Here is a 27282-nt window from a genome sequence, read left to right as displayed (position 1 = left end):
GACTACATTCAGCTGAACCTTTCCGTCAAAATGTATTTGGGGTACTGCTCTAACTTTTTACCAAGGATATTTATTTAATTCCTCTATTGCTATTGTAAGTGGGGTAGCACAAAAATAGTGCTAAATAAATAAATGGTTCTTATAAACTTCAACACCATCCAGTCAGCTTTTGCCTTAGAAATTCTGATAAGATTGCTGATGTCTTGGAACCAAAAGGTAGGATGATACAAAAGTTTCTGCAGATGATAAAAAAAGGATCACCACAGAGTTGCACTGATTCAAATAAAACATTTTTACTGCAGTTTCGAGTACATTTCAACCTATCCAATGATAAACTAGCTCACCTTTCAAACCCAGCTAGAAAACATGCTTCTGAACAGAGTCCTTGGATGAAAACAGCCTTAGTATTGTTGGAATTCTACTCTTAATCTTTATATAGTTCACCAATCTTTGTTTAGTGCAACAATACATTTACTTGTTTAAAAGAAAAGACTGTGAAGTGATACTTTAAAAATTTATTTGAAGTTTTCTTAATAGCTAAAGGAACCTTAAATATACAAACACTTTATTGAATTGATATATACAAAATCTGGAACATTCATATTATTTTAAACATCATCTAATATTTAAACCAAAATTAAACAAATGCACATAATCATTATTGGAACATTCAAGCATTTTTTCTGAATTTCCAGATTATCTCTCAGATATAAGCATAAATGTTGGGAGTAGGAAGCTTTCTGGCTTTCATACACATTTGTACAATCAAAAATTTCTTCTACAAGCATTTTATAGCTAATTAATATATTTCAAAAAACACGTATGGCATGGTCCAATACTGCCTTGCTTTTAGCCTATGCCAAAAAACTCATTCAGCTATTGCAATGACCCATATTAAAAGATTCATCAATTTTGGATACAGATAGTCCTTGTTTAGCAACTGCTTCAGATAGTGACTGTTCACAAATAACAACAGTAATAAATAGTAAAAACAACTGAATTCTATGTGGGAATAGGCATCTTGCCCAGTTTATCTCTTCCAAAATAAACCAGTACCCCAAGGCTCTGAAGGATTAAAAGCTGATTTTTCAAAAGGCAATCTAAATACGTATCAGTAAGAATTTAACAAAGCATAACAAAGTTTTTTAAATAAATACCCCAAATTGTTACATATTTTAAAATCTGAATGCCTACAGCCTAACATTCAAAGGTACAGTTAAAAAGTTGCTTGCTTCTGATGTTTTATATGCTTGCATCAAGATGGCAAAATACCTGCCTAAAGATTAAGTGCTTTTCTCATAAAGTACATCAAATAAATCAAAGCTCATCAGCAAATGTTCATTATAAATCAAAGGATATTTGTTATAATAATCTGGTTTGATTTCTGATATGCTTCTGCTTTTAGCTGTTATGGATTATTTTTTTCAGAATAAGTGTTACTGATTATGTGTGACACTAAAAAGTGTTTGTGACCCCAGGACAATACTGGGCACCTTAAACTATCAAACTCAACCACTAGCCTCCCTTACTGAAAGATGTCAACATTTAAAATATATATATTTTACTTGTAGCCCTTTTTCAAAGGAACCAATCGGGTCCAATTTCCTACATTCATTTTCCCCAGTCAGTAAATCCCTAATATTATAGCATGTGAAGTGAATCCATATAGTGAAGAATTGCACCCAAAGCCCAGCTGGTTTCAATGTTGTTAATCTTCTGGGCCAGCTATAAGGAAAAGAAAACATGATTAAAAGTCTTGGAAACAGAGATATTTTTGTGGGCTGTTTAAAACAATGTAATCTACACATTTCAAGAAACTATATAATAACCTTCCACATAGTACATATATACCCAATTTGTATGCTCCTTTAGTTTTACTCAGTAGCATTTGGAATCCCAGGGCTCCCAGATTTTATAATGTAGGGGAAAAAAGAGGAAAGAGTATTTCTTGGCTGTAGTATTTGTATTATTTGAATAGCAATAGCACTTAAGACATATACTGTTCCATAGTGCTCTACAGCACTCTCTGAGCAGTTTACCATGTCAGCATATTGCCCCCAACATTTTAGGTCCTCATTTTACCAACCTCAGAAAGATGAAAGGCAGAGTCAACCTCGAGCCAGTCAAGATCAAACTCCTGACTGTGGGCAGAATTAGCCTGCAATACAGCATTTTAACCACTGCACCACCACAGCTCCTACAACCCTAAAATCTAAAATTATGCAGGTAACGCCTGATGAAGGTTTATCAAATGGGAGCAGTCAAAATAAATTTTGTACGATTTAAAATCAGAAATTTTATTTTGCACATTTAAGACTATTGTACATGATTCGTGGTAGGATGCAATGTCTGGGGCACAGTTACTCTCTTCCTGGATATTCCTTTTCCTCTGCTCTTTGTACTTTCAGTATTGATATTATAATTCTACACCAAATTTTGACATTAAAAATTACCTTAAGAATGCGATTCTTTGGAAAGCCCAGTTCTTTCAGCAACAAACTGATGTAGGTAAGATCCATGCATAAGAAAGGATGCTTTTCTTGTTGAATCTCCATTGTTTTACACACTGGGAAATTGAAAAAATCAAATAAATGTAAAAGCAGATCATTGCTAGAACTATTCCCACAAAACACTTTGCTTTGGATACTAAAGAGCCTTTGTTGGACTGTATTTTATAAAACTTTCTTAGATCTTGAGGTAAGCATACAAAGATACTAATGGCTTACCTTTCTTTGCTGCACTTTCGAACTTCCTGACTGGTAGGATCCCTCCTTTTTTCTTATCTAAAGAAAGAGGAAAAAAACAGTTCTGCAGTTCTAGAACAGAAAAAGAGTGCAGTATTGGCAAAACAGCTGCCATTCTAAATGATTAATAAATGGTTAAGTAGACAGTATTGTGTGCATTTCAAGCACAACATTTTAGGTTTAGTGCTCATTAAAATAAGAAGTGCCTTATTTTCAGTCTTTAACAGGGAAAAATATCCTGCAATATTCATAGAATTACAGAAATGAATAGACATTCATTTGGAATCTTTTTGTATTTAAGATTTCTATGTTCCGAGAGAGGTTTTTACAAATTATTGCACTAAACTAATAAACAATGCAAATACCACATTAACGAATTAACATAATCTTGGGCAGTTTCTGGTGAGCCATTATGGCAAACTGACATTCCTGTAGAATAGAAGAACACATTGCGGCTGAAATTAAACCTGAGCGCAGGATTTGCTGCTGAAATCTGAGATCCCAAGATTACCCATGTGAATTCTGTACAGCATTTTTTTTTTTTTTTTTGGCAAGCAGATGGCAGGAACTGCATTTTTGTGTTTGGGTTATGATCAACTGGGAGTCATAGGATTCCATCATGCTTGTAGTTGCTAATGTTGCCTATATGGACTTTAAGTTTGACTGAGGCTCACCTCTTAAATCAGTGTTTCTCAATCTTGACAATTTTAAGGCATGTGGACTTCAACTCCCTGAATTCCACAGCCAGCAATGCTGGCTGTGGAATTCTGGGAGTTGAAGTCCACATGCCTTAAAATTGTCAAGGTTGAGAAACACTGTCTTAAATCATTCTGGATTTAATTTTTTTTACTGTTTTTTTTAAAGATTGAGAACCTATAGATTGGCAAATTTTATTGATGCATGTCTCCTTCAATTCTTTTTTTTTTTTTAATTTAACTATGAGTTAAAGATTTGTACTTTGTGGAATATATAGCAAAAAGATGATTGCTGTTGGCTCTAGAAAGTTTTAAATGTATTAAAGGCTTAGATGACCTTTAGATTTTATTTAATTAATTTATATGCTGCCCATCTTGCTTCCAAAGCGACTCTTAGCAGCTAACAGTTTAATAAAAATAGAAATGAAAACAATTATAAATATAAAAACAATTAACAATTAACATTACAGATGATTAAAAATCACAGGCTCAAGTGGAACAGGGCAGGCAACTTCCCTGTCACTGCACCAATTTTAAAGATAATTGAAAGGATTCTTTCTAATGAGAATTTTTTTTTTGGTTACACTATGAAATTTGTAAGATGACATTGAAAGCTTACAGAAAGAGGGCACTGGATGGCTATCTTAAAAGAAATGTTTCATCTATGGGTGTAAGAGGTTTTTGAACTATTAATTCTACAGAAGAATCAGGTGCTAAGGACATGACTTGGTTAAAAAAAATAGGGATTTTTAACCTCATTTGTTGTAGATTTGTGGTCCATTCCTCTAGTGCAGGGGTTCTCAACCGTGGCAGCTTTAAGACTTGTGGACTTCAATTCCCAGAATTCCTCAGCCAGCAAAGCTGGCTGAGGAATTCTGGCAGTTGAAGTCCACAAGTCTTAAAGTTGCCAAGGTTGAGAACCCCTGCTCTAGTGCAAGGGTAGGCAATCTTGGCTTTTATGACTTGTGGACTTCAATACGTAGAATTCCTGAGCCAGCCATGCTGACTCAGGAATTCTGGGAGTTGAAGTCCACAAGTCATAAAAGAGCCAAGGTTGCCTACCCCTGCACTAGTGCATGGGAGGAAGGAAAATCCCCTGGCATGCTGGCAGAATGGACTGTAAATCCAACATCCCCTCTGCTTGCAACTTTCTGTGCTGGCTTCTCATTGACTTTCTGTGGAAGCCAGCAGAGAAGATTGCAAATGGCGATCATATGATTGCTAGGATCATGTGGTGGTGGGGGGAGCATGATGTTTTATGAGATTAGGATCATTATAGGCTGTTGTGACTGCAAACAGTTGTTAAATGACTGTCAAGGACTGCCTATAAGCCATACATGGATTCCACACCAAAGACCATGCAAAATAATGTGAAAAACATGTAATTGTTTTCTTTCTTTCTTATGCATTTTTTTGGAGACATCTAATTGATTAATATTTTTAATTTTGTTTCTTTCTAGAATATTAGCTATTCCATATAGTTTTGGATAGTCTACAATGAACATAAACATTCCCTACATCTACATCTCAGCTTATATTTAACCAGCTTGCTACTCAATGTCAAAGGATAGCTGGTCAAACTCTTTGCTGGTCGACATATATTAGGTTCATAGAATTCTTAACCTTGGCTTGAGAAAGATACACTTATTTGTCATCACTCTTGCATAATACCCTCCCAGATGGATGGACTGGAAGACTGCCTAAAGTTAAGAAAGCATTCACATTACTGACATTTTCAGCCATTTAGCAAATGGCTAAAAAAAGTTTTGAAAAAGTAAAATTGTAAAATATGTCTTCTGTGTGTTGCAATAGCAGTTGATACATAATGTATACTATACCTCTGTGTTGGAAGCACCGAAGTACTTTCGTGGTGAAAGGATTAGCCGGTGACATCACTGTTGCCTAGGGGACACCCAGTTGTGGGCTTTTTTCATGCCCACAATAATGAGCCCACCGAAGTGTTACCTGTTTATCTACTCATGCTAGCATGGTTTCAAACTGCTAAGTTGGCAGGAGCGAATGACGGAAACTCACCCCAGCACACAGCAGCACTTGGGGTTTGAATACAGATTTGCAAATTGTCATCCTAACCACATGAGCTACTGCATTCCATATAATTTATAGGATAGGGTGACTTTTCAACTATGATACGTATTAATCTGGCATTTGGGCAAACTAATGTGGGGATCTGTCCTTGCAAATTTTTCCCTCAAGAATCAATTTTTCACGTATTCTTGGGGACTGAGTGCTAGAATAAACTGATAGCAGTGTGAGTAAACTGAGTGCCAATCTCATCTGCACTGTAAAACTGGAACATCAGGGTTTCCTCTACGACTTTATTAGTTCCATAATAATCCTCTAGGAGTTTATTCAATTTTATTTATTTATTGATGCACTCAAGGCCTTACCAAAGGTTTATATGTAGGCTATGCCATGACATATGTGAAAGCACTACTGCCATCTATCACTGGCTTGGAAAGCTATATTTATTTGCTTGTAGTGCTGTAGGCTGATGTTCTCAGTGCCACTCGGCACCAATTTATATATTTTTAACATGGCAATTGTGGGTGATTTCACAGCACCAATGATGTACTTATAAGAAATGGATCTTCAGCTTATCTTTGGCTTTGTGAATATCAAATATACACAAAGTTTTTAGAATCCCGGAATCTAGTTTTGCAATCAGATCCAACTTTTCTCTGAAACTCAAATTCTCTTTCTCCCTTTACACCTTCCTTGTAAGCTACTGTGGGCAAAACTCAGCCTTTCAATGCTATAGGCTTCAACCTGTACCATAATGTCTGTGCAGTCTTTTGGGTTCAGAAAGGTTCAGGAGTTCATGATTCCATAGCTGCCATGGGCTTGTCCCAAGTAATACTTGGCTTTATGTATTCATTGGCCATCCTTTTTTTACTTTGGATCAATCATGGAATGATATGGATATAGAAAAAACTATCTGGTGTTCTCCCATGGTGAAATCATTTCCTAATCCAGATAAAACAAACTACAGCAAACAGACTTATTACATTTTTTTTCTACTGAAGATGTATTACAAAAGACTGTCCCAGATACATGTGGAGGAATTTTGGTGGATGTTTGGGAATTTCCTAATTATCTGGTAGACAGTAACATTTATTGCCTGATCAGTTTGACATGCTGCCTACTGTTGTTTTAGAATATTACTTGATGCTCATCAATATTTTATAAGTAAATAAAAATTTGGGGTTAGTTAAAATTACTGATGTTTAAGCTTTTTCCAGGATGTATGAGAAGAATCTCTGATGGCAGAGAAAGGAAACAAGATAGATTCTACTTTCTCACTTGCTTTGACTAATTAGTATTAATGCCCTGTGGAACTCTTGTTATTACATTTGTGTGAACTAAAGCCAGCTTTGTAATATGACATTCACACTGTTTTTATTGCCTTATTGCTAAATTACCTATTAGACCAGCATCTACTGCCAATTCATAATAGTAGGAAAAAGCATAGAAATCCAAATCCTTTATTCTGACTATTTCGTGAATTTTCTTGTTCAGCACTTTTGATATTTCATTATGACATGATTCAAAAAGCGGCCTTCCTAAAAGAAAAAAGGAAAAAAGACTGTAATGAAATTCATATTTGTGAGATTTTTTATTTTTCAGTATCTTTAACAAATAATTATCAATTAGCATCAAGTAAGAAATAAGCAAAGATACAGGGCATTACATAGGCAATTACAACATTGTATAAGGAGGAGGAAGGAATGGAGAAATAGTATGTAATTGTTTAAGCATCTACTGATGGAAGCAGTTAGCAGCTGAAGCACCTTTCCAAGAAAGGTTCTGTGAATTAATGGAGGCTTGTGCTTTTAATATAGACTTTCAATATTCTATGGCACATTTTATATTTTACAGTTTTTGAAATCTGTTGACTTTTTTGGCTGTTTCTGGTTCAAACTTGTCCTTTGTTAGATCAGTGCATTGACTTTATTCTGAGCTGCTTGAAAGATATATTTTAACTATAATCATGAGCTGCCTAAAAGGAATAAAATGTTTCCATTATACTTACTTCTGCACTCTTTCCTAAAAATGAAGTATTTCAGAAAAATGCCTGATTACTGGGACCATGTTTGGAAAGGAGGGAAAGACAGAAAAAAACCTCTAATTGTTCTTACTTTCAAAGATTTTTAGATCAGCACAATAAAACTCTCCCTTCTGTATCTCTGAATTCCATCACAAATCACTTGTGGATCAAACAATATTAAAAAGCTGATGTGCCACCTTAAATAGGTTTATGAATCAGCCTTCTGCTGTGATTGTTTTCAAACAACCATCCTTATTCATGAGTGTGACTGCAGAAATTTGGTAAAACTGTTGCATATGGGCATAATATTATATACGCACTCCTCTGTTTATAGCAGTGGTTCTCAACCTATGGGTCGGGACCCCATTTGGGGTCGAATGACCATTTCACGGGGGTCACCAAACCATGCTGTCCGCCATTTTTTCCCTTTTCCCTAGCTGTCCTACTCCCTCTTATTGGTGGCCACACCCACTTGGGGGTCACCACAACATGGGGAACTGTATTATGGGGTCACGGCATTAGAAAGGTTGAGAATCACTGGTTTATAGGAAGAATGTGTACAAATGTACAATTTCCATTCAAAAGACCCATTTGTACAAATCAAAAATAAAGAAGTATATAACATATAGCACATATATTGTACATAGCATGTTTATAAGTTTGTTTTATATGTGTACACTTTTGAAAGCAAGCAACAGAATTTCATTTTTAATGTTTGCCAGTATGCCCACAGTAAAAAATGACAATAAAGATTATCTTATCATCTTATCTTGTACCTGTTTTCTGCCCTTTAATTTTGTACATTATCTTTGCATGTTCCCATTCACCTTGATAATTAAGTGATAAGCAGGGACTTGTTAGTTCTTCACCTTCTTTCACTGTTAGGAAAAAATATAGAGAGGAGTTTGCTTGAGATACAGCAATTATTTTGAGTAGGCAAATTGTTTTCCCACCCCCATTATTCCCAAGCGAATGTTTTCTATTTGATAATTGAATGTATAGTACAATTATCAATCAGACATAAATTCAGGGTAGTAAGCAAAGCTAAAGTATCTAATTCTCCAAAGACGGAATAAAAGGTAAACTCTCCTTTGAATCAAGTTCAATTCTGAGTGATTTCATAGACATACATGTAGTTCTCTTGACAACAATACAGAGGAGATTGCTATTGCCTTCTTCCACAGTGGATTTAATTTTCCAGTCTAGATTGCAGCACGTTTCCTATTGTTGACGTTACCAACAGACTTCCAGATACAATGTAAAGCCTCAGGATGCTGATAGTTAAGACCAGGTCTGTTTGCAATAACATCATCTTCATCCGTGACTTGGTATTGAATCAGGCAGCACACCTATCATCTATTACTGAAACGTGGATGCATGAAGTGACAATGTAGCCTTGTCAGAGACTTACCCTACCAGATTTCAGTCCTTCAACTACTTTGATATTAGGATGGGAGAGGAGGGATGGTTCTGATAATTAGAAATACCTTACTGGTGGTCAGGGGTGCTGCTCCTAAGATATAGCTGTGTGAATGGCATTCGCTAGGCTAGGTTGTAGAAACAGGTTTGGGAAGATTGGAAAAGAACATAATGAAGCTGAAGTCAAGTAAGATGAGTTATTGTTTGTGTATCACATTTTCTTTCAACACCAGCATTACCATTGGATGGGCAGGAGCTATTCATGAAAGAGCAGGTTTGCAATCTGGGGACCTTTTTACACTCAGGGCTCCTGCTATAACAGCAGCTAAAATGTATGCTAAAGAGCTTTGCCCAGCTGCAACAACTGCAGCGATGGCAATCCTATTTGATGCAGAAGGACCTGATTATAAGTTCTCATCGCCATCTGGATTGGTTATTATGTTTTACACAGGCTTGCTCTTAAACACTATTCAGAAATTTCAACTAGTACAGAACATGACAGCCTGATATTTCCTGGTTTCTGGCAATGAGAACACATGACAACAATTTTGTGTGCTCTGCAATGGTTACCATTAAATTTATGGATACAATATTAAGTGCTAATCTTTCTCCTTAAAGCTCTTCAAGGCTTGGCATTTAAGACTGCCTGCATCAGAATTAGCCCCACCTGATCTTGTAGGGAACAGCTTCTAGTTTTCCTGCACTTCTAGGAGGTGAAGGGAACCCAGGTTAAATGGTGCTGCTTTTGTACAATAGCAGTACTGTCTCAGAATTGTCTTGGCAATCAAATATATATATCCTGATCTCCCAATAGTAACCAGATCTCACTTTCCTTAGATTTTTCAAGATTAGCCAAGGTTGATGTTCATAGTCTGTTTCCTGACCAGGCATAGCATTATTTTGAGTTTTATCTGTTTTAATTATCTTTAATTATGTTTTACCTGTGCATTCCTTCTAATACCTTGAAAGAAAAGAGAAAGAAACTATAGATTTTAATTGAGTAGTATATGTTACTATCTATTTGGAAAAGTGAACATTTTTTTTAAAAAAAGCAATTTAGGATTCTTGTAGATCATTCAAATAATATATAATACTTACAGGCTTGGCCTTCAACTCCTCCTAAAATTGCCAGTCGTGCCGACATTAATCCAAATCCCAAGTAACTAGACAGATTGAGAGAAGTAATTCTGATAAAGACTAGATTCTTTTTTTTTTTTTTGCTGAATAGCACTTATGAAGTACAGCATATCTATCAGTGGCTGACTATAAACAATAGATACAGAATGCATTGGATTTTGCAGCCATTGAATTGTGAAAGAGTAAAAAAAAATGAAGTCATCTTATTGCAGACTATAAGAATATACATACTGTATGTATAAGGAGATTTTGAATATGGCAGATCTGCTATCAATTTGCACCTTTCAGTTGTTCTAATACTTGTAATAATAATTTTGTTCTAAATATGGTTATTTTCTTTATTATAAAATGGCCAATACTTTTATAACTAGCAACTGTATGGTCACGTGCTAAATTTGAATTGCCCATAATCTGCTGCTATTCCCCAAAACATTGTCTTTGAAGGAAGGAAAAGATATTTTTTAAAAGTACGGGAAGGATATTACAAATATTTAACACATCAATGTGATCAGTACCTTTCTCCAAATTTATATTTTGGCTTTTTAATTCCTGGGACTCCTGACTTATAGGTAACAGTCTGAAAAATCTGATCTATATGGTTGCCCACCCAATCTAAATTGCTCAGACTTTTAGGGGAACAGTGTCAGAAATGTGGGCTATAAAATGTCCTCTGGTTTTCTGTGTACAGGAGTCAAATAATCTCTTGACCTGTTGCTACTCTAGAATGTGTTTGGGGTAGATTCTTAGAGCCCTGCATATATTTAGTTTGTGCCAACTCCATTCTACACAAAAATCAGGTAGCACAATATCTTATTTCTCTATTAAATTTATAATTGACCCTGGATATAAATGGAGTTTGATCTTAACATTACCATATCTTAGATTCTGCATAATTGAGAGCACCTGTATTTCTCCACTAACCAAGTTTAGGACTATCAAAAGTCTGTTCTCCAGAAACATACAGAGGTGCCTAAATGTTTGCATGCAACAATGTATTAGATATTTTTTATAAATAATCAATTACTAGGAACATTTAACAATCTTTAAAAAATAATTTATTGCACTATATGAAAAAGCATTCTGACAACTAACCTGTGTGAATTCAGTTTATATGTAGTATTAAACAAATTAAATGAAATGATGTGTTCAGCAGTTGAGTTCTCTATAGATGTCTGTAAAGAAAGAGAAAATACTTGATATTCCATAAAAAGAAAACAGAGCAATGTCGTTGGAGAGCTACTAAAAAAGCTGTATTTAAATGTTCTTAAAATTATGTGTTAAATCTCTATGCATCATGGTCAGATAAGAACAAGTAGAAAGATCCAAGATTGGATAGCACAGTAAATAGACCAGAGAATGATCTTCCACTTTATATGCTACTATTTTCTGATTAAGCCAGTAAGCCTAGAATCTTACAGATACTTGCATCTATTAAAATTATGTGCCTTATGTCACTTAACTACAGTGGCATCCTACAAGACAATTAAAATACTGCTATGTTGCTTGTTAATTGTAACCTATATTCATATCAACACTGTCAGGGTTATGCAAAACACAGAAAAGGAATAAGAAATAGGAAGCCAAATAAATTAAAGGCATAAAATAAAAGGAAACTTGACTAAAATTATTTTTCACCACTCATTATACCTCCCATATCTTTCTATCTTTCAAATCATTCTTGCTTGCAATATGTCCATATATTGCTTGATATATTGCCATTTGTTCTTTAAACTTCTTCCCTTTCTTTCTGAAACCTCATCAGCCATCCAAGCAAGCACAGCTTTCTATTTTCCCCCTTCTTTGTGATTTGTTTATCCCACCTTGTGGTCCAACTTTCCAACTTTTATATTCAATGCACATCCGTGAGCCCCCATTCATTCCCCCCGCATATAACAAAATAGGCAGGTGCATGCTCTTATACAGAGCTATTTCTCATAACAGGCCTTTATCCATAGCCATTTATATAGTCAGTATTAGCCTTACCCCAAATCAAAATTGAAGCAAATCAACAGAAACAAAGAAGTGTAAAATATCTTGTGATCTCTTGAAAAAGTTGAAATAAAAGGGACCTGTATTCTTCTTACTTCAGTGCTCGGGCGAAATGTGATTTGAGTAGATCCACCACCTAAATCTAGCATTCCTACACATTTCTTCGTTGGATTATTCAAGCTATCTGAAATGCATCATTTGATAAAGCAAAGTTAATGGATTGTTTATTCAAGAAATGTAATTATTTGTACAAACAGTTCCAAGTAAAACACATGTACCTTGCCTATATTATCATGCATATATAAATCAGGCTTCTAATTTCAAATAATAAACAAGGAACATAAAATACATGGAAATGTTTTAATTTCTTGTTTTTGCTGAAATATATTTAAAGCAAGCATAGGTTTTAAATTCAAACTATAACTGGAGTTTTATCTGAAGCAAATGTGTTTTATGTCCTGGGAACTGCTACACTGAATGCAATAGTACTTATGTAAATGTTGTAGTTTGATATAGCAAATTACTTCAGCAAATAGCGAATTATATACTTCGAACATTTTGAGAGAACATAAATTGCATTATACTGGGATCCCAATGGGGATGGGCACTTTGGAGGTGGTTGATGGAGTACATAATACCCCACCTCCTCCCTGTGAGCACTTTGTTTCTTCCCTCTCCCTCTTGTTTTATTTTAATTGAATTTTAAATGTATGATTCCAATTACTGTTTCAATATTTTATAGTGCATTTTAACTGAATGTTTGTAAATCACTTAGAGTCACCACTGACAAGATGGGCGATTTATTAAACTGATAAGTTTAATAAATAATATAGAATATAAATGTAATAAACATACTTGCAAACATACCTGTTAAAAAGTTGACTGTGATCCATGCTGAAATACCTGATTTTAAAAAATGCAATTAAGTACAGATTAGGTTTCAATTTTCCAGATCCTGTGATTTATTTATCAGTAAGAGCAAATTTAATTGTTCTAAATCACTCAAAACAGGATGAGTGAAAAAGTGGCACAGGAGACACATGCTTGTTACAACAATTATGATATAGGTATCTGACTAACACTAACTGGAGCTTAGGTTTCAAACTGGTTTCTACTGTATCAGAAAAAATGAGCTGGATCTTTAGAGGAAAGATATATAGAAAATGTCAGTTCAGTGTGCTATTTATTTACAAGCCAAAAGATCTTAGTTAACCTGGAGCACTATACGATACATGAAGTCACTATGAACTTATTTAAAGTATCTGCTAGAATAAAGAATTATATAGTACAGGAAGGTTATTTTACAAACAAAAGCAAGAAGAATATGAAATGATTGAAAAACAAATCCAACTACCTTCATCTGATCCATCCATTATGGAGACACAATTATTTCCTATAAAGAATGGAGACTCTTGAAAAATGTCCTTTACCTAAATTAAAGGAAGATTGATACAAATATATTTAAAACTCAAAAAACACTGTCATTCAGAAAATATTTCTCTGCAGTTGTATATATGGTGTCATTCTTCTTATTGAACAATTTACTTTTATATTTAAACTACCTCCTCCATAATGAGTGTCCATCAAGAAGTAAAAATAGTGCTGTGTCAAATCAGAGATAAACAGATGATAATAGAAAATATGGCACAGAGATACTACTGATTTTACTCTTTATTGTTTATCAGGATTACAGACAGTCCTTGAATTACAAAAACAATGGAGACTGAAACTCTGATTGCTAAACAAGGCAGCCAATAAGCGAGTTATGCCCAATTTTATGACTGTTTTTGCCACTGTTATTAAGTGAATCACCACTGTTGTTAAATGAATCTTGCAGATGTTAAGTGAATCCAACTTCTCCCACTGACTTTGCTTTTTGGAAACTGGCTGGGAAGGTCACAAATGGAGATCACATGACCCTGGAATGCATTGTAAATACACGCTGTTGCCAAGAGCCCAAATTTGTATTATGTGACTGTGGGAATGTTGCATGGTCACAATTATAAGGACTGGTCATAAGTCATTTTTTTCAGCACAACTCTGAACAGTTACTAAACAAATGGTTGTAAGTCGAGGACTATCTGTACCAGTGTCTCCTAACAGCTGGTCATTCTCAGAAACTGAGGATATACCATCTGAGCGTGGTAGAAAATCATAAATCAAATACACAGTAATCTTGATACTCAGGAGCTATAATGGAGCATTCCCAAAATTAAAAGCATTTACGGAGAATGAACCCCATCTAGGTCAAATTATTTACGCATTCCAGGTGCAGAGCTCTTCCAGATTTGTTATCTGTATTAAGCTTTTTGATAAACCTGTTCAAATCATCCATTGCTGCATTGGAAGATTTAAAAGAAATCACACCCATCTTCATAACTGTGGATGACAAACTGTAATGCAGCCTCCTATTAATATTCTAACATTCATCAATAAGCCTGAGGTCTAACCATTATCTATTAGACTAGAATACATACTGCAAAAGATTTAACACAGATTCCTGCCCTGATACCAAACTAATTTAGGCTAATCAAGATAATAAGAGTAAAGAACAAAGTACCTTATCCAATAATTTCTGTGCCTTTTTTTCTGGCAGCAATCTTAAGCCAGCGGTTGCTTTAAGAACTAAGGGAGTTGACTTCCACAAATGCATAGGGACAGTTTCTTTAGCAACTGCCAATAGCTCATTTATTCCTTCAGCACTCTGACAAAATAAAAATGTGTTGCCTTTTTATTTAAGCAGGGTTTGGAGGGTTTTTTGTGTTTGTATGCATGTGTGCGCACACAAGCATACAGTATGTTCTCTTATTTGGACTTCTAGCCTGGTGCCTTAAACCACTAAAACAGTTATTCAAGCAGTTAAAAAACAAATAACTATAAACGTGGATGATACAGGCTATTTCTTTATTTTTAAGATTTTGAGATTGCCTGACTTCTTGATGGCACTGAGAGGCTTACAAGTTAAAAAAATATATTCAAAGTACACAGCATTTTGCTTTCTGCTGTCCTGCCTGTTCTATAGAATAGCTTTCTGTCAAACTCGCGACATCATGTGATGTGTCGTGACATAGTGTGACTTTTTTCCCATTGCCGGCAATGGGGTGGGCGTGGTTTTAGCATGATGCATCCAGCCCCTGGGCCAGCAGTTTCACACCCCTGCTCTAGGAGGTGAGAAAGCATATGAGATCAAACACTTAGGACTACATCAGGCTTTCCCAAGGGAAGGCAGGCAGGCAGTCTGGCAACTGAACAATAAAGAAACCTCTTGACTGAAACTTCGGAGCTGTTCTGGTTGCTTCTGCCTAACATCCATGGTCCTAACTTTGGCACAAGCTATGCCTACCTGTTGAAAAATTATTCTGTAGATAAGATACCTATTAAAAATGGAGACAGAACATAAAAAATGTTTAAAACCTTACCTAACAAATAGCATAGATGTATATTTCTTCAACAACTATACACCTGTAAACCTGGCAATACTATGATATGCATGTTTCTTCAGAAGAAATTTCTATTATTATATTTTTTATAATTGATAATGTTAATATTTATAATTTATATTTTTATAATTTAACAATAATTAAAAATTATTTCCAAGTAAGCATGGCCTAAATTGACTTATTTAAGTTCAAATTACCTTATCCACATTGTCAGCATATGCAGAGAGTCCTGGTTTTAATGCTTTGAATGTGGTATCAATTAATCTAGGAAGTTCTGCTTTAAAAAAAAGAAAAATTAACTCAATGTAGTAAAGGATTCTATGCGTAATTTGCAGTCTGCAAATCAAAGACACAGAAAATTAAGTTAATTAATTAATCAAGAAATTAATGTGAAATCTTTCTTCTAATTTTTAACTGTAGAAAATAGTATACCCAGCGGAATTATCCCTTGTTTCCAACTGTCTTATGGGAAAAGCTCTTCATTGTATGATGACACTATTTATGTGATTCTGAAAAAACATATATATGTTTCTTAGACCATGTTTTTTGCAACTGTTGCTTCATATTTAAACTAGATCTCAAAAAACCCACCACTTCTATAAATATATAAATGTGCCACAGCTTTTATAAAAATATTAAAATATTTGAGCCACCAGGAGGCAGCAAATTCTGATATGAGTAAATGATGATAAAAGAAAACAGGCTAAGGACAACACAGGTTGTCCTCATTTAGTAAACACAATTGGAACAAAAACTTCATTGTTAAATGCAGTCACTAAGCAAAAATCACATGATTATGACAGGCTTATAATCTCACTTCCCCTTTGGTCATTAAGCAAATCACTAGTTATTAAGCAAAATATCACACGATCGTGACTTATGATTTTTAATGAAGAGAAGGATGAGGGGGGACATGATAGCAATATCTCAGGGGCTGCCACTAAGAAGAGGGAGTCAAGCTATTTTCCAAAACGCCTGAAGGCAGGACAAGGAGCAACGGGTGGAAACTGATCAAGGAGAGAAGCAACCTAGAACTAAGGAGAAACTTCCTGACAGTGAGAACAATTAACCAATGGAACAACCTGCCTCCAGCAGCGGTGAATGCTCCAACACTGGAAGTTTTTAAGAAGAGACTGGACAGCCATTTGTCCGAAATGGTATAGGGTTTCCTGCCTGAGCAGGGGGTTGGACTAGATTACCTCCAAGGTCCCTTCCAACTTTGTTTTGTTTTTTGGAGTGCAAGTATTTTTCTGATTATGTTAGAAGGAAGCAACCCAAAATAATTACTTTTAACTTCAAACACAACCTTAAAAATGGAACTTGTTTTTTGGGAAGACTTACCCAAATAATTTTTATTTAAAAAGTTATAACATGGGTTAAATGGGTTATTTGTATGAAAGAATTGATGTAACCGATTCTTGGTCTAATGCAGGAGTGTCAAACTCAATTTCATTGAGGGCCATATCAGCACTGTGGTTGCCCTTGGGGGCCGGGTAGGTGTGGCCAGTGTGGGTGCAGCCTATTGAGTGGGTGTGACCTACTGGGTGACGAGCTCTACATCGTTTGCGTCAAGGGTGCCTGTGGGGGCCTGGGCAGGAGTGGGACAGATCTGAGGGTCTCTGGTAGAAGGGGATGGGACCAGAGCAAGTGCTAAGGCATGGTCCACTGGAGGAGCCTCACTGTTCCTCTCAGGCCATGCCGGGGGGGGGGGGCTGGATGGTGGTGCGGGCTGCCCGGAGCCCTGGGCAGCAGAGGTCAAACGCAGAGCCTGGCCCTCAAGCACTTGTGGCACCAAGCCCAGCCCCACTTCCCCAAGGGGGCGCCCAGCTGCACTTATCTCCTCCTCAAGGCTGCTGCTGCTGTGCTTGCTCTCCTTAGCCAGGTTGCTCATGATGGGTACGAGGGCAAAGTCAGAGGGAGGCCCATTCCCTCTCTATGGGAGTAGACCCGGCTTAGCAATAGGATGGATGACCCCCAGGAGGAGGGGGCAAGGGGATGGTGAAAGGGCAGCAGGACAGGATTAAGGCAGGAGTTCCCTCAAACCCTCCCTCTCCTTCTTTCCTTCCTAAATACAGAGTAGTGGAAAATATTTGAGATGAGAGAGGGAGAAAAACAGGCAAGAAATGAAACTGGGGAGGTGTCATCTTTCGTGAGGAATGAAGAAATGCACCATCGCCTGGAAGTAGCCAGCACATGGCTCTCATCTACTTCACATATCTGGCTTAGTGGGCTCTGGGAGAGGGGATGCCATGAGCAGCGTGAGAGTCAATATTACCTGCGCAATGCCACCCAGCCCCCAGCCTGCCTAGTTTTCCCATTTTCCTCACAGTGCCAAGAGGCTGAACCGGGCGGTGCAAATCCAAAAACAAGCACGATGCCGCCCAGCCCCCAGCCTGCCCAGTTTCGGCAGGCAGCGGGGCGCTCTCCTCACAGCGCCGAGAGGTTGAGCCAGGCGATGAAAAGCCCGTCAGCTTTGCACCTTGCTGCCTGCTGAAACTGGGCAGACTGGGGGCTAGGCAGCATTGCATTTCTCATCAGATTTGCACCATTTGGCTCAGCTCTTGGCACTGTGAGGAGAACGCCCCGCTACCTGCCGAAACCCTCCCCCGGAGCCCATCAAGCCGGATAGGTGAAGTAGGCAAGGGCCATTTGCTGGCCACTTCCAGGTGGTGGTGCATTTCTTCATTCCTCACAAAGGGTAACACCTCCCCAGCATGCACCCAGGAGGTGGGGCCGATGTGGCAGGGGCTGGTTCCTCATTGTTTCCAGACGGCCTTGTGGGGCTAAGACTGAATGCGTTTCAGCATAGATGGCCACCACAAAATTGTACATTGGCTCTTGGCCGGCCTGGGCCAGGGTCAAGGCAGAGGGGGCCGTTCCCTCACTGCCACATGAAACCACTTTGCAGGCCACATCCGGCCCCCGGGCCTTATGTTTGATATGTCTGGTCTAATGTGATCAAAATTAAAGTTTCACTCAGTGCTAATGCAGAAAACTGAAACAAACATGAAACAGGATAGTGAGAAAACCAACATCTGGTTAAGGACTAAAGACATTACTGTGACATTACTGCTTGCTTGTGCAGAGATATTAACTTTAAGTAAGTATTGTTATGAGCATACTTCAGGTCACTGAACATGGAGGAATTTGTTAATACCAATCATTCCAACTTCTCACAGTATGTGGATTTCAAATGGAAACAGTCAGAAAGAAATTAAACATATATTGGTAATAATATTCTAATTATTTTAAACAAATTCACACAACTTTTACTATCATAATTCTTCACAGAAAGCAAAATTAGCTTGAGCATCTAGGACACTACAGGTGGTCCTTGGGTTATGATAGCAGTTGGGACTGGGTTTGCCATCACAAAGAGATGCAGTCACACAGTATGACACATAATTGCACTGGAACATGGGGGTGCTGCAGAGGGGTGGGGGGAAGACCTAGGTGGCCCAGTTCAGGCTGCATGTGAGTTGGGTGAGGGGGGGATGCTACTGTGTGGCAGTCAAGGGAAAGACAGCATGGCAGAGTGTGCAGGAAGGCTGGAGGGAACTGACCAGCGTGATTTATGACCTTCCCTGTTGTCTTCCCCATTGACTTTGCTTGTGGAAGCTAATAGGGAAAGTTGCAAATGGCAATCACATGACCACGTATTCATCTTGAGTGCAAGCTGGTTGCCAATCTCCCAAATCATGATCATATGACCATGGGGATGTTGTGATGGCCAGAATTTTGAAGGCAGGTTGTAAGTACCACTTATTCAGCACTGCTGCAATTTTGAACAGTTACTGAACAAGTGGTTGGTAAGTGAGCGGTACCTATATTAGCAAAATTATGAACTGAAGAGCTTACCTTTTGGTTTCTGTGCAAATTGGAATACATGTATACGGGTGCCAGTGCTTCCAGCATCAAACATAATTCCATAAAGAACTGCCTCATCTTTTCTTGAGATCTCAGCACTAAGTTGCTTTTCCAAACCTTTGTCAACACCTTTTCTTCTGTAGTAAAAATTCCACTTGGTATACACAGCATATATAGCAGCACATGTGAAAATTGCAAACACCCAGAATAGTTTTGGGATCTTCATGGTCTCCATTGGACTTTTTCTTTCACTTTTTTGAGGAGTTGCCTATGATTTCCTGTAATCTAAAAAAAAAATATCAAATTTTCTCATGAAAGGAAGTATGAAATTTATTTGAGAAAAATGGAGCCATCACGCAAAACTCAGGCACCAAACAGGTTATGTAGAAAGTAAACACAGGGTCAATCATAAAGGACTCAAATGTCTATATACCAATGCACAGAGTATGAACAGCAAACAGGGTGAACTAGAAATTCAGGTTAATGAGGGCAGATATGATATTGTTGCCATTACAGAAACATGGTGAGATGAAACCCACAAATGGAACACACAGCTAGAGGGATTTAAATTATTTAAAAGAAACAGACCAAATAAAAGAGGAGGTGGAGTTTCTCTCTATATAAGAAATAACTACATCTCTACAGAAATAGAGCACAACAATGATGAAAACTGTCTTGAATGCATTTGGGTCAATATAAAAGGGAGAAAAAATGACATTGCCATAGGTGTATACTATAGGCCACCCAACCAAACAGAGGAAATAGATGAACTTTTTGCTAGTCATGGTATGTAGGAAGCAAATCACAATAGTAAGGGGGACTTTAACTACCCTGACATCAATCAAATTGGGAGACAAACTCTGCACCAAGTGGAAGATCAAACAGATTTCTGACAAACAGACAACTTTGTCTCCCAACCTTGTACAGAAGGGAACTAGGGGATTAGCCATTTTGGATCTAATTCTCACTAACAGAGATGAAATGATAGAAAGTGTTGAAGCCATAGGAACTCTGGGAGGAAGTGATCATGCAATATTGGAATTCAACATTATGGAAGCACAAGCTTCCATAGTCAAACTAGAGTCTTGGACTTCAAGAGAGCTAATTTCAATAAACTTAGAGAGGGCATGGGAAGGATTCCATGGATGAGAATCCCCCAGGGGAAAACAACTCAAGAAGCTTGGGAAATTTTGAAAAGTGAGATAATAGAAACCCAGTCTAGCACAATACCAACAAAGAGGAAAAATAATAGCTCTCAAAAGAAACCAGCATGGCTGCATAAAGAACTCTGATAAATTGAAAGATAAAAAGGACAAGTATAGAAAGTGGAAAAAGGGGCACATAACTAAATCAGAATATCAACAAATAGCCCGAACCTGCAAAGATGAAGTGAGGAAAGCTAAGGCTCATAATGAACCAAAGTCAAAAATAACAAAAAAAAGCTTCTTTCAACATGTAAAAAACAAGAAAAAGTGAAGGAAATGATTGGTCCATTAGTGGGTGAAAGTGGCAAGAAGGTGACAAGCAATAGGGAGAAAGCAGAACTATTTAACTCATTTTTTGCATCTGTCTTTACACAAAGGGAAAAAACCAGACCAACCTATCAAAAATAGTACCATAAAAAAGAGTATAGAAACACAAGTTAAGATAGGCAAGAAAATGGTAAGTGAGCACCTGTCCAGCCTAGACGAGTTCAAATCGCCAGGACCAGATGGATTACACCCCAAGGTTCTCAAAGAACTGGCAGATGTGATCTCAGAACCACTGAACTATATTTTTGAAAGATCTTGGAGCACTGGGGAATTACCAGAGGACTGGAAAAGAGCTGATGTAGTTTCCAGCTTCAAAAAAGGAAAAAAAATGGATCCAGGAAATTACAGACCTATCAGCCTGACCTCAATACCGGGGAAGATTCTGGAAAAGATAATCAAACAACGAATCAGCGAACACCTAGAGGCAAACAAAATCACTACTAAAAGCCAACATGGGTTTGTCAAAAACAGATCATGCCAGACAAACCTTATTGCATTCTTTGACTAAGTGACAAAATTAGTGGATCAGAGGAATGTTGTGGATATAATTTACTTGGGCTTCAGTAAGGCATTTGATAAAGTAGATCACAACCTACTACTCAATAAGATAGAAAAATGTGGGTTAGACAGCATCACCACCAGATGGATTCGTAGCTGGCTGACTGGCCATACTCAGCGTGTGGTCCTCAATGGAACTGCATCTACATGGAGGGAAGTGTGTAGTGGGGTGCCTCAGGGCTCTGTTCTGGGCCCAGTACTCTTCAACATCTTCATCAATGATTTGAACGAGGGGATAGATGGGGAACTCATCAAATTTGCAGACAACATCAAGCTGGCAGGAATAGCCAACACTCCAGAAGACAGGCGTAGTATACAGGAGGATCTGGACAGACTTGAACACTGGGCACTATCTAACAAAATGAAATTCAATGGTGAAAAAAGTAAGGTTCTACATTTAGGCAAGAAAAACCAAACGTACAAGTATAATATAGGGGGTACCTTGCTCAATAGTAGTAACTGTGAGAGGGATCTCGGAGTCCTAGTGGACAATCACTTAAATATGAGCCAGCAATGTGCTGCAGCTGCCAAAAAAGCCAACACAGTACTGGGCTGCATTAACAGAGGGATAGAATCAAGATCACGTGAAGTATTAATACCACTTTACAATGCCTTGGTAAGGCCATACTTGGAATACTGCATCCAGTTTGGGTCACCACGATATAAAAAAAAATGCTGAGACTCTAGAAAGAGTACAGAGAAGAGCAATAAAGATGATTAGGGGACTGGAGGCTAAAATATATAAGGAATGGTTGCTGGAATTGGGTATGTCTAGTTTAACGAAGAAAGGACGAGGGGGGATATGATAGCACTATTCCAATATCTCAGGGGCTGCCACAAAGAAGAGGAAGTCAAGCTATTTTCCAAAGCGCCTGAAGGCAGGACAAGAAGCAACGGATGGAAACTAATCAAGGAGAGAAGCAACATAGAACTAAGGAGAAACTTCCTGACAGTTAGAACAATTAACCAGTGGAACAACCTGCCTCCAGAAGCGGTGAATGCTCCAATACTGGAAGTTTTTAAAAAGAGACTAGACAGCCATTTGTCCGAAATGGTGTAGGGTTTCCTGCCTGAGCAGGGGGTTGGACTCGATGACCTCCAAGGTTCCTTCCAACTTTGTTGTTGTTGTTATATAGAAAGGCTGCTTAGACGCTAACATTTCATTCTGCCATATCAATGATGTGGCAATGCGTTTTAATTTGTAATTTCTGCCTTGAAGACTTTAATATGATGATATTCCTAAAAATACACAATGTAATAAAAATCTATAAGAACTATCTTTAAAAACTTGTTACTCCAGAAAAAATATATAAAATACTGCTGGAAGTCTTAAGCCAAATTTTACAATTCTGTTGATACTATTACTGTAATAAACTTTTTTTTTTGGCATGAGGAAAATTCTGTGGAAAAATAATACAATAGATTATTGAGATAAATACTGACCTAAAATTTTAAATTCACTGATTTTTGACAAGAAGTAAAGACAGAAAGGAGTAAAATACTTCTACCAAAACAAACACTGATGTATTGTCATGTATTGCTAAACTAATGAAATTACATTAGATATAGATATAAAAACTAAGATATGAGTCTCACAGAATTTTTCTCACTTGTCAAAATGAGATAGTCTAGAATTTATTTCTTTTAAAAATGTATTATAGTCCAAAGAACTATATAATATTCAGCTTGACTAATATTCTATAATGTAGTTTTTCCTTATGATGAATCATCATACTTTAGCCAGGTCTCTTATAACAACAACAGCAATAATATATTCAAAGGAAAGTTTTTTTTAAAGTAAGTAAGTTCCTAATTCAGATAAATTCTTCATAGAAAATTATTGTATGGGGCGTATGGTATAATAACCATTTCCTCCTGAATTATGTGAACTTTGATCGCAGTTAATCTGAATCACAGTAAACTTAACTTCCCATTATGTATGAGCACATATATTCAATTGTCATGAGTTAGCAAATATAAAATAATGATAAACTTAAATGGCTGAATTAAAGAATTTCAAGTAAGAATTTCACCTGGTGTTTTGACACTTCCCTAGAGTTTTCAGCTCTATACAACAGTAAATAATTTTTTTACAACATGGTGAATATAGTATTTTATTCAAAACTGCAGCAGACTATTTAAATATTTTCTAAGAAAGAAATTGGAAAAGTGCTCTTTAAAAGATTCAATTCAATTTAGTTCAGTTTATTTATTTTGAATTCTGAGGTTTACCAACCAAAGCCAGCTAAGAAATAGGTACAGTAAGTCAAAAGAAAAGGTGCATGCTCTTAGACTTAATAAACAAGTACAGTATATATATATATATATGCCTCTCAGCACATGGACAATCCAGAATTATTTTTTTATAACTGAATTTTCAGTGTTACTTGCTTTTCTCCCAAGAGTACTTCAGCTTTAGCGGCCTTGTTAAGAAAAAGGGTGAGGAAATTTTTGATGTTGATGATGGCTATTGATATTTTACAATTAGAATAATGAAGGACAAAGAAGACATTGCTGAATTATAGTATTAAATGTTAAAGATAAGGGTAATTTATTTATAAAAATGATTGGCCGCCCATCTTATCACAGAATAGCTCTGGGAAGCTTATAATATGGTAATAAGTTGAAGAGATTCTGCATTTTTTAAATTATCTAAGACATTTCAGCAAATATAACAGTATTTCTCTTTTTCCTACCCATGTTCTTCACTTCAATAGAACTGTAGCCTTTTGCATCTGGCCATCTAAAAGGAATGAAAAATATCTTAGTTCATACAATACATAAATGAATAATTTACAATAAAACCTAAATCATACGACTTGAATTATGGTTTGATTTACCCAATGCATTAAGCAAAAATCAAATAAACCATATGTGAGAACCCAACTAAATATTGTATTATACTAGGTTTTGAAGGAAGAGAGAAGGAATAGAAATGATTCAGACCATGACTTTAGACAAAGGAATTCTACTATTTTCTATTGTTTAGCTTTTAAAAGAAGCTTAATGTAACAGGACCAGGGCTAACATATACATGATTATTTCTAGTACACATTTAAGTTTTTACTGCTCTTCTAACCAACTGTGAAAACAGCAGTTAGGACCATTTCCTTTGTTTCTGGAAATATGAAATTATATTAACTTGCATAACTCAGACACATCTTTTAAGTATTGCACAGAAAATGAACTACCTTCTGAGGCAGGAGGGAGGCTAAATGGGAAAATAAAGGTCTCTGCAACTCTTTCAGTTTAACATCAGACTACTACTAATTATTTGGCATAGTCGTCCCCAAATCTAGTATTTTCAAATATGTTGGACTATTATTTAGAGAACCCTCAACTTGTATAGCTTGGTGCCAATTAAGAACAATAAAAAATCTTGGCTTACTTCATTCATTGTGTTAAACCAAGATATGGTTTGGCTTAGAGTGTGATATTCCATCCACATTATATAAGTGATATGAAAACCCTGATAATGACATCTTAATCCATTAACCATGGTTAAACTACAATTTAGATTGTTAAAGCCAGTCATCATAAATTATTGTTATATATGTAATTATATAAAAACCTGGACAATGACTGAAACTGTAGTTAAGCAATGATTATTACTGATTTCAACTTGGAATTTTTCTATTGTCTAGACCTAGAACAAATATGTTTTTAACTGCTTTAAAAAAATAGCAAAAACATTACTTATCAGAAATGTACTTTAATTCTCCCTTTTTTCCTCTAGCCAGAGATACAGGAAACCAGCTGCATTGATTATCTTCATTGTCCTTTTTTTTAAAAAATCTTTTCTCCACAGTCATGTATGATAAATAGTAAAACAGGCAGACAAAAATGAACAGAGAGAAAGAAAAAAAAACCTTCCCCTACATTATTATGGTGCTCTGATATCAATAAAGTCTTACCAGTTTAAAAAGGCAGAAAATGACAGCTATTGCAAAGGTGGCTGATACTGATCAAAACAGTTTGCAAATCTTCTGGTACCAGAATACTAGATAACTAAATTTCCTGTGACTAATACTAGAAGTGGCTGAATGTGCTATACAGACTTTTTTCAGTTTCCCCATCATCTCCACTTTAATAAAGTTATTATATGCAACTAAAGGATATTTGCTATCTTTATAAATTATTTTAAGAAATAAATGTGTGTGGGGGGAAACAGAGGTACTGGTAGTCCTCGACTTACAATAGTTCATTTAGTGACCATTCAAAGTTACAATGGCACTGAAAAAAGTGACTTATGACCATTTTTCACATTGTACCATCCCCATGGTCACATGATCAAAATTAAGACTCTTGGAAACTGATTCACATTTATGACCATTGCAATGGCCTGGGGTCATGTTACCTTTTGCAACCTTCTGACAAGCAAAGTCAATGGAAAAGCCAGATTCACTTAACAACCATGTTACTAATTTAACAACTGCAGTGATTCACTTCACAACTGGCAAGAAGATTGTAAAATGGGGCAACATTCACTTAACAAATGTCTCACCTAGCAAGAATTTTTTTTGGCTCAATTGTGGTCGTAAGTCGAGGACTAACTGTACACCTGTACTGGGTGTTGCTCTGTGAACTCTCCTATTGGGATAGCTGGAAAGGCAAACTGGTTCTTAGCATTTCAAAGTCACAAAGTGAAGAGAATCACTGGTCGAAATGGAAACATTGGCAATATGTAAAGGTCCTGGGTGTCAAATTCTGGTTAAAATACAAGACATAATGGGCAGTGTGGCACTTTTTTTTTAGCTTAAGTGTACTGTAGTGCTGGTTCTAAAACTGCTGTATAATGATCTTAAATCACAATCTTAAATAAAAGTTCATAACCATTCCTTTTGGAAACATTATTTACACCAATCATACATCTTTTCAGAGAAGGCCAGGAACAACACTTTTTACATTTGCTTATGGTCTTGTGGGATTGCTTTAGCCTGTGGTGTAATCACTTTAATCTGTTTTAAGCATTACACAGTGGAAATATGGGATTCATATTTTAAAATAATGTAAGACAATAACCCTCTTCTGCTATTTATGATCAATCTAATCCCAGAGGGTACACATAGATACGAACAGATTCAATAAGGCCGTCAAACATTCCTTAAAGTCATCTTAGTTACTGGCTGTGGTTACAGGTTTCCCAGTGGGAAAGCCCTCTTTATCCAGGCCCATTGGGTTCCCAGAATAAGCCAGTCTTGCTAAAGTACGACTTCAGACTCTACAGTGGTGAGGGACCAAAGCTTCCCCTGGAAATTATCCATTATAAGTGTGACCCCACCATGTCATCATCATCTTATAAATAACAACTGGTTTTCTAGGCAGGCTTACTTTCAAAAAGCCTGACTAAATTCCTCCAGAGTCCAGACAAAACAAGACCACAACCCGGAAGCTGGCTGGGACTTCCCACGTCTTACTCTGCCTTAGATTGCCCCAAACTACTTACAGAAGCGCCGAGCCCAAAAGCCGCGCGCCGGTTGAGGGCGAGCCTCTCTTTTCCGTCAGTAAAGCGCCGCCTGCAAGTCGCTTCCCTGCTCTCTCTCCCCCCCCCCCCCAATTTTTCATTTCTTGAGCCGCGGGGAACCCTATAGCCCCGCGGGGGACCAGGATGGCCGCTCCCGCCAGAAGACGTTGAGCGGCTGTCCCCTCACCTCCGCTCGTAGCGCGTTAGGCAGCCGAGGAACCGCATGCTGGAATCGGGCGAGCTCGTGATTGCCCAAACCGCTTTCTTCTCAACTTCGCCAAACCCGAGCGCTTCTTTTCCCCATCTCAGGAGAACAGTTATCAGCGGTGCTACCCTGCCTGAGGAACCTGCGCACGCGCAAGACGAACTCG

At 37.0% G+C, this 27282-nt stretch overlaps 1 protein-coding gene across 4 annotated transcripts; it reads right to left on the bottom strand.

Moving 5' to 3' along the window:
- Window positions 1-500: 500 nt before the first annotated feature.
- Window positions 501-27282, bottom strand: ENTPD6 (ectonucleoside triphosphate diphosphohydrolase 6). Of its 4 annotated transcripts, none has more exons than XM_039320871.1 (15): window positions 27099-27282; window positions 24144-24190; window positions 19349-19642; window positions 15688-15767; window positions 14611-14754; window positions 13405-13480; window positions 12918-12953; window positions 12146-12234; window positions 11154-11233; window positions 10023-10087; window positions 8282-8383; window positions 6880-7020; window positions 2727-2783; window positions 2454-2566; window positions 501-1725 (listed from the first exon to the last, which is right to left on the bottom strand). In XM_039320871.1, the coding sequence occupies exons 3-15, from the start codon at window positions 19590-19592 to the stop codon at window positions 1642-1644; spliced, it is 1311 nt and encodes a 436-aa protein (XP_039176805.1). In that variant the 5' UTR covers window positions 19593-19642; window positions 24144-24190; window positions 27099-27282; the 3' UTR covers window positions 501-1641. The 4 variants fall into 4 exon arrangements, with proteins under 4 accessions (XP_039176805.1, XP_039176806.1, XP_039176807.1 ...); XM_039320872.1 differs by having other exon boundaries at window positions 15688-15764; XM_039320873.1 differs by lacking the exon at window positions 14611-14754.

Source organism: Crotalus tigris, unplaced genomic scaffold (genome assembly GCF_016545835.1).
Source record: "Crotalus tigris isolate CLP2741 ecotype Arizona unplaced genomic scaffold, ASM1654583v1 scf7180000023713.2527936, whole genome shotgun sequence".
Classification (NCBI taxonomy): Eukaryota; Metazoa; Chordata; class Lepidosauria; order Squamata; family Viperidae; genus Crotalus; species Crotalus tigris.
Note: the sequence above shows the minus strand (reverse complement) of the source record. Positions and strands in the feature narration are given on the sequence as shown.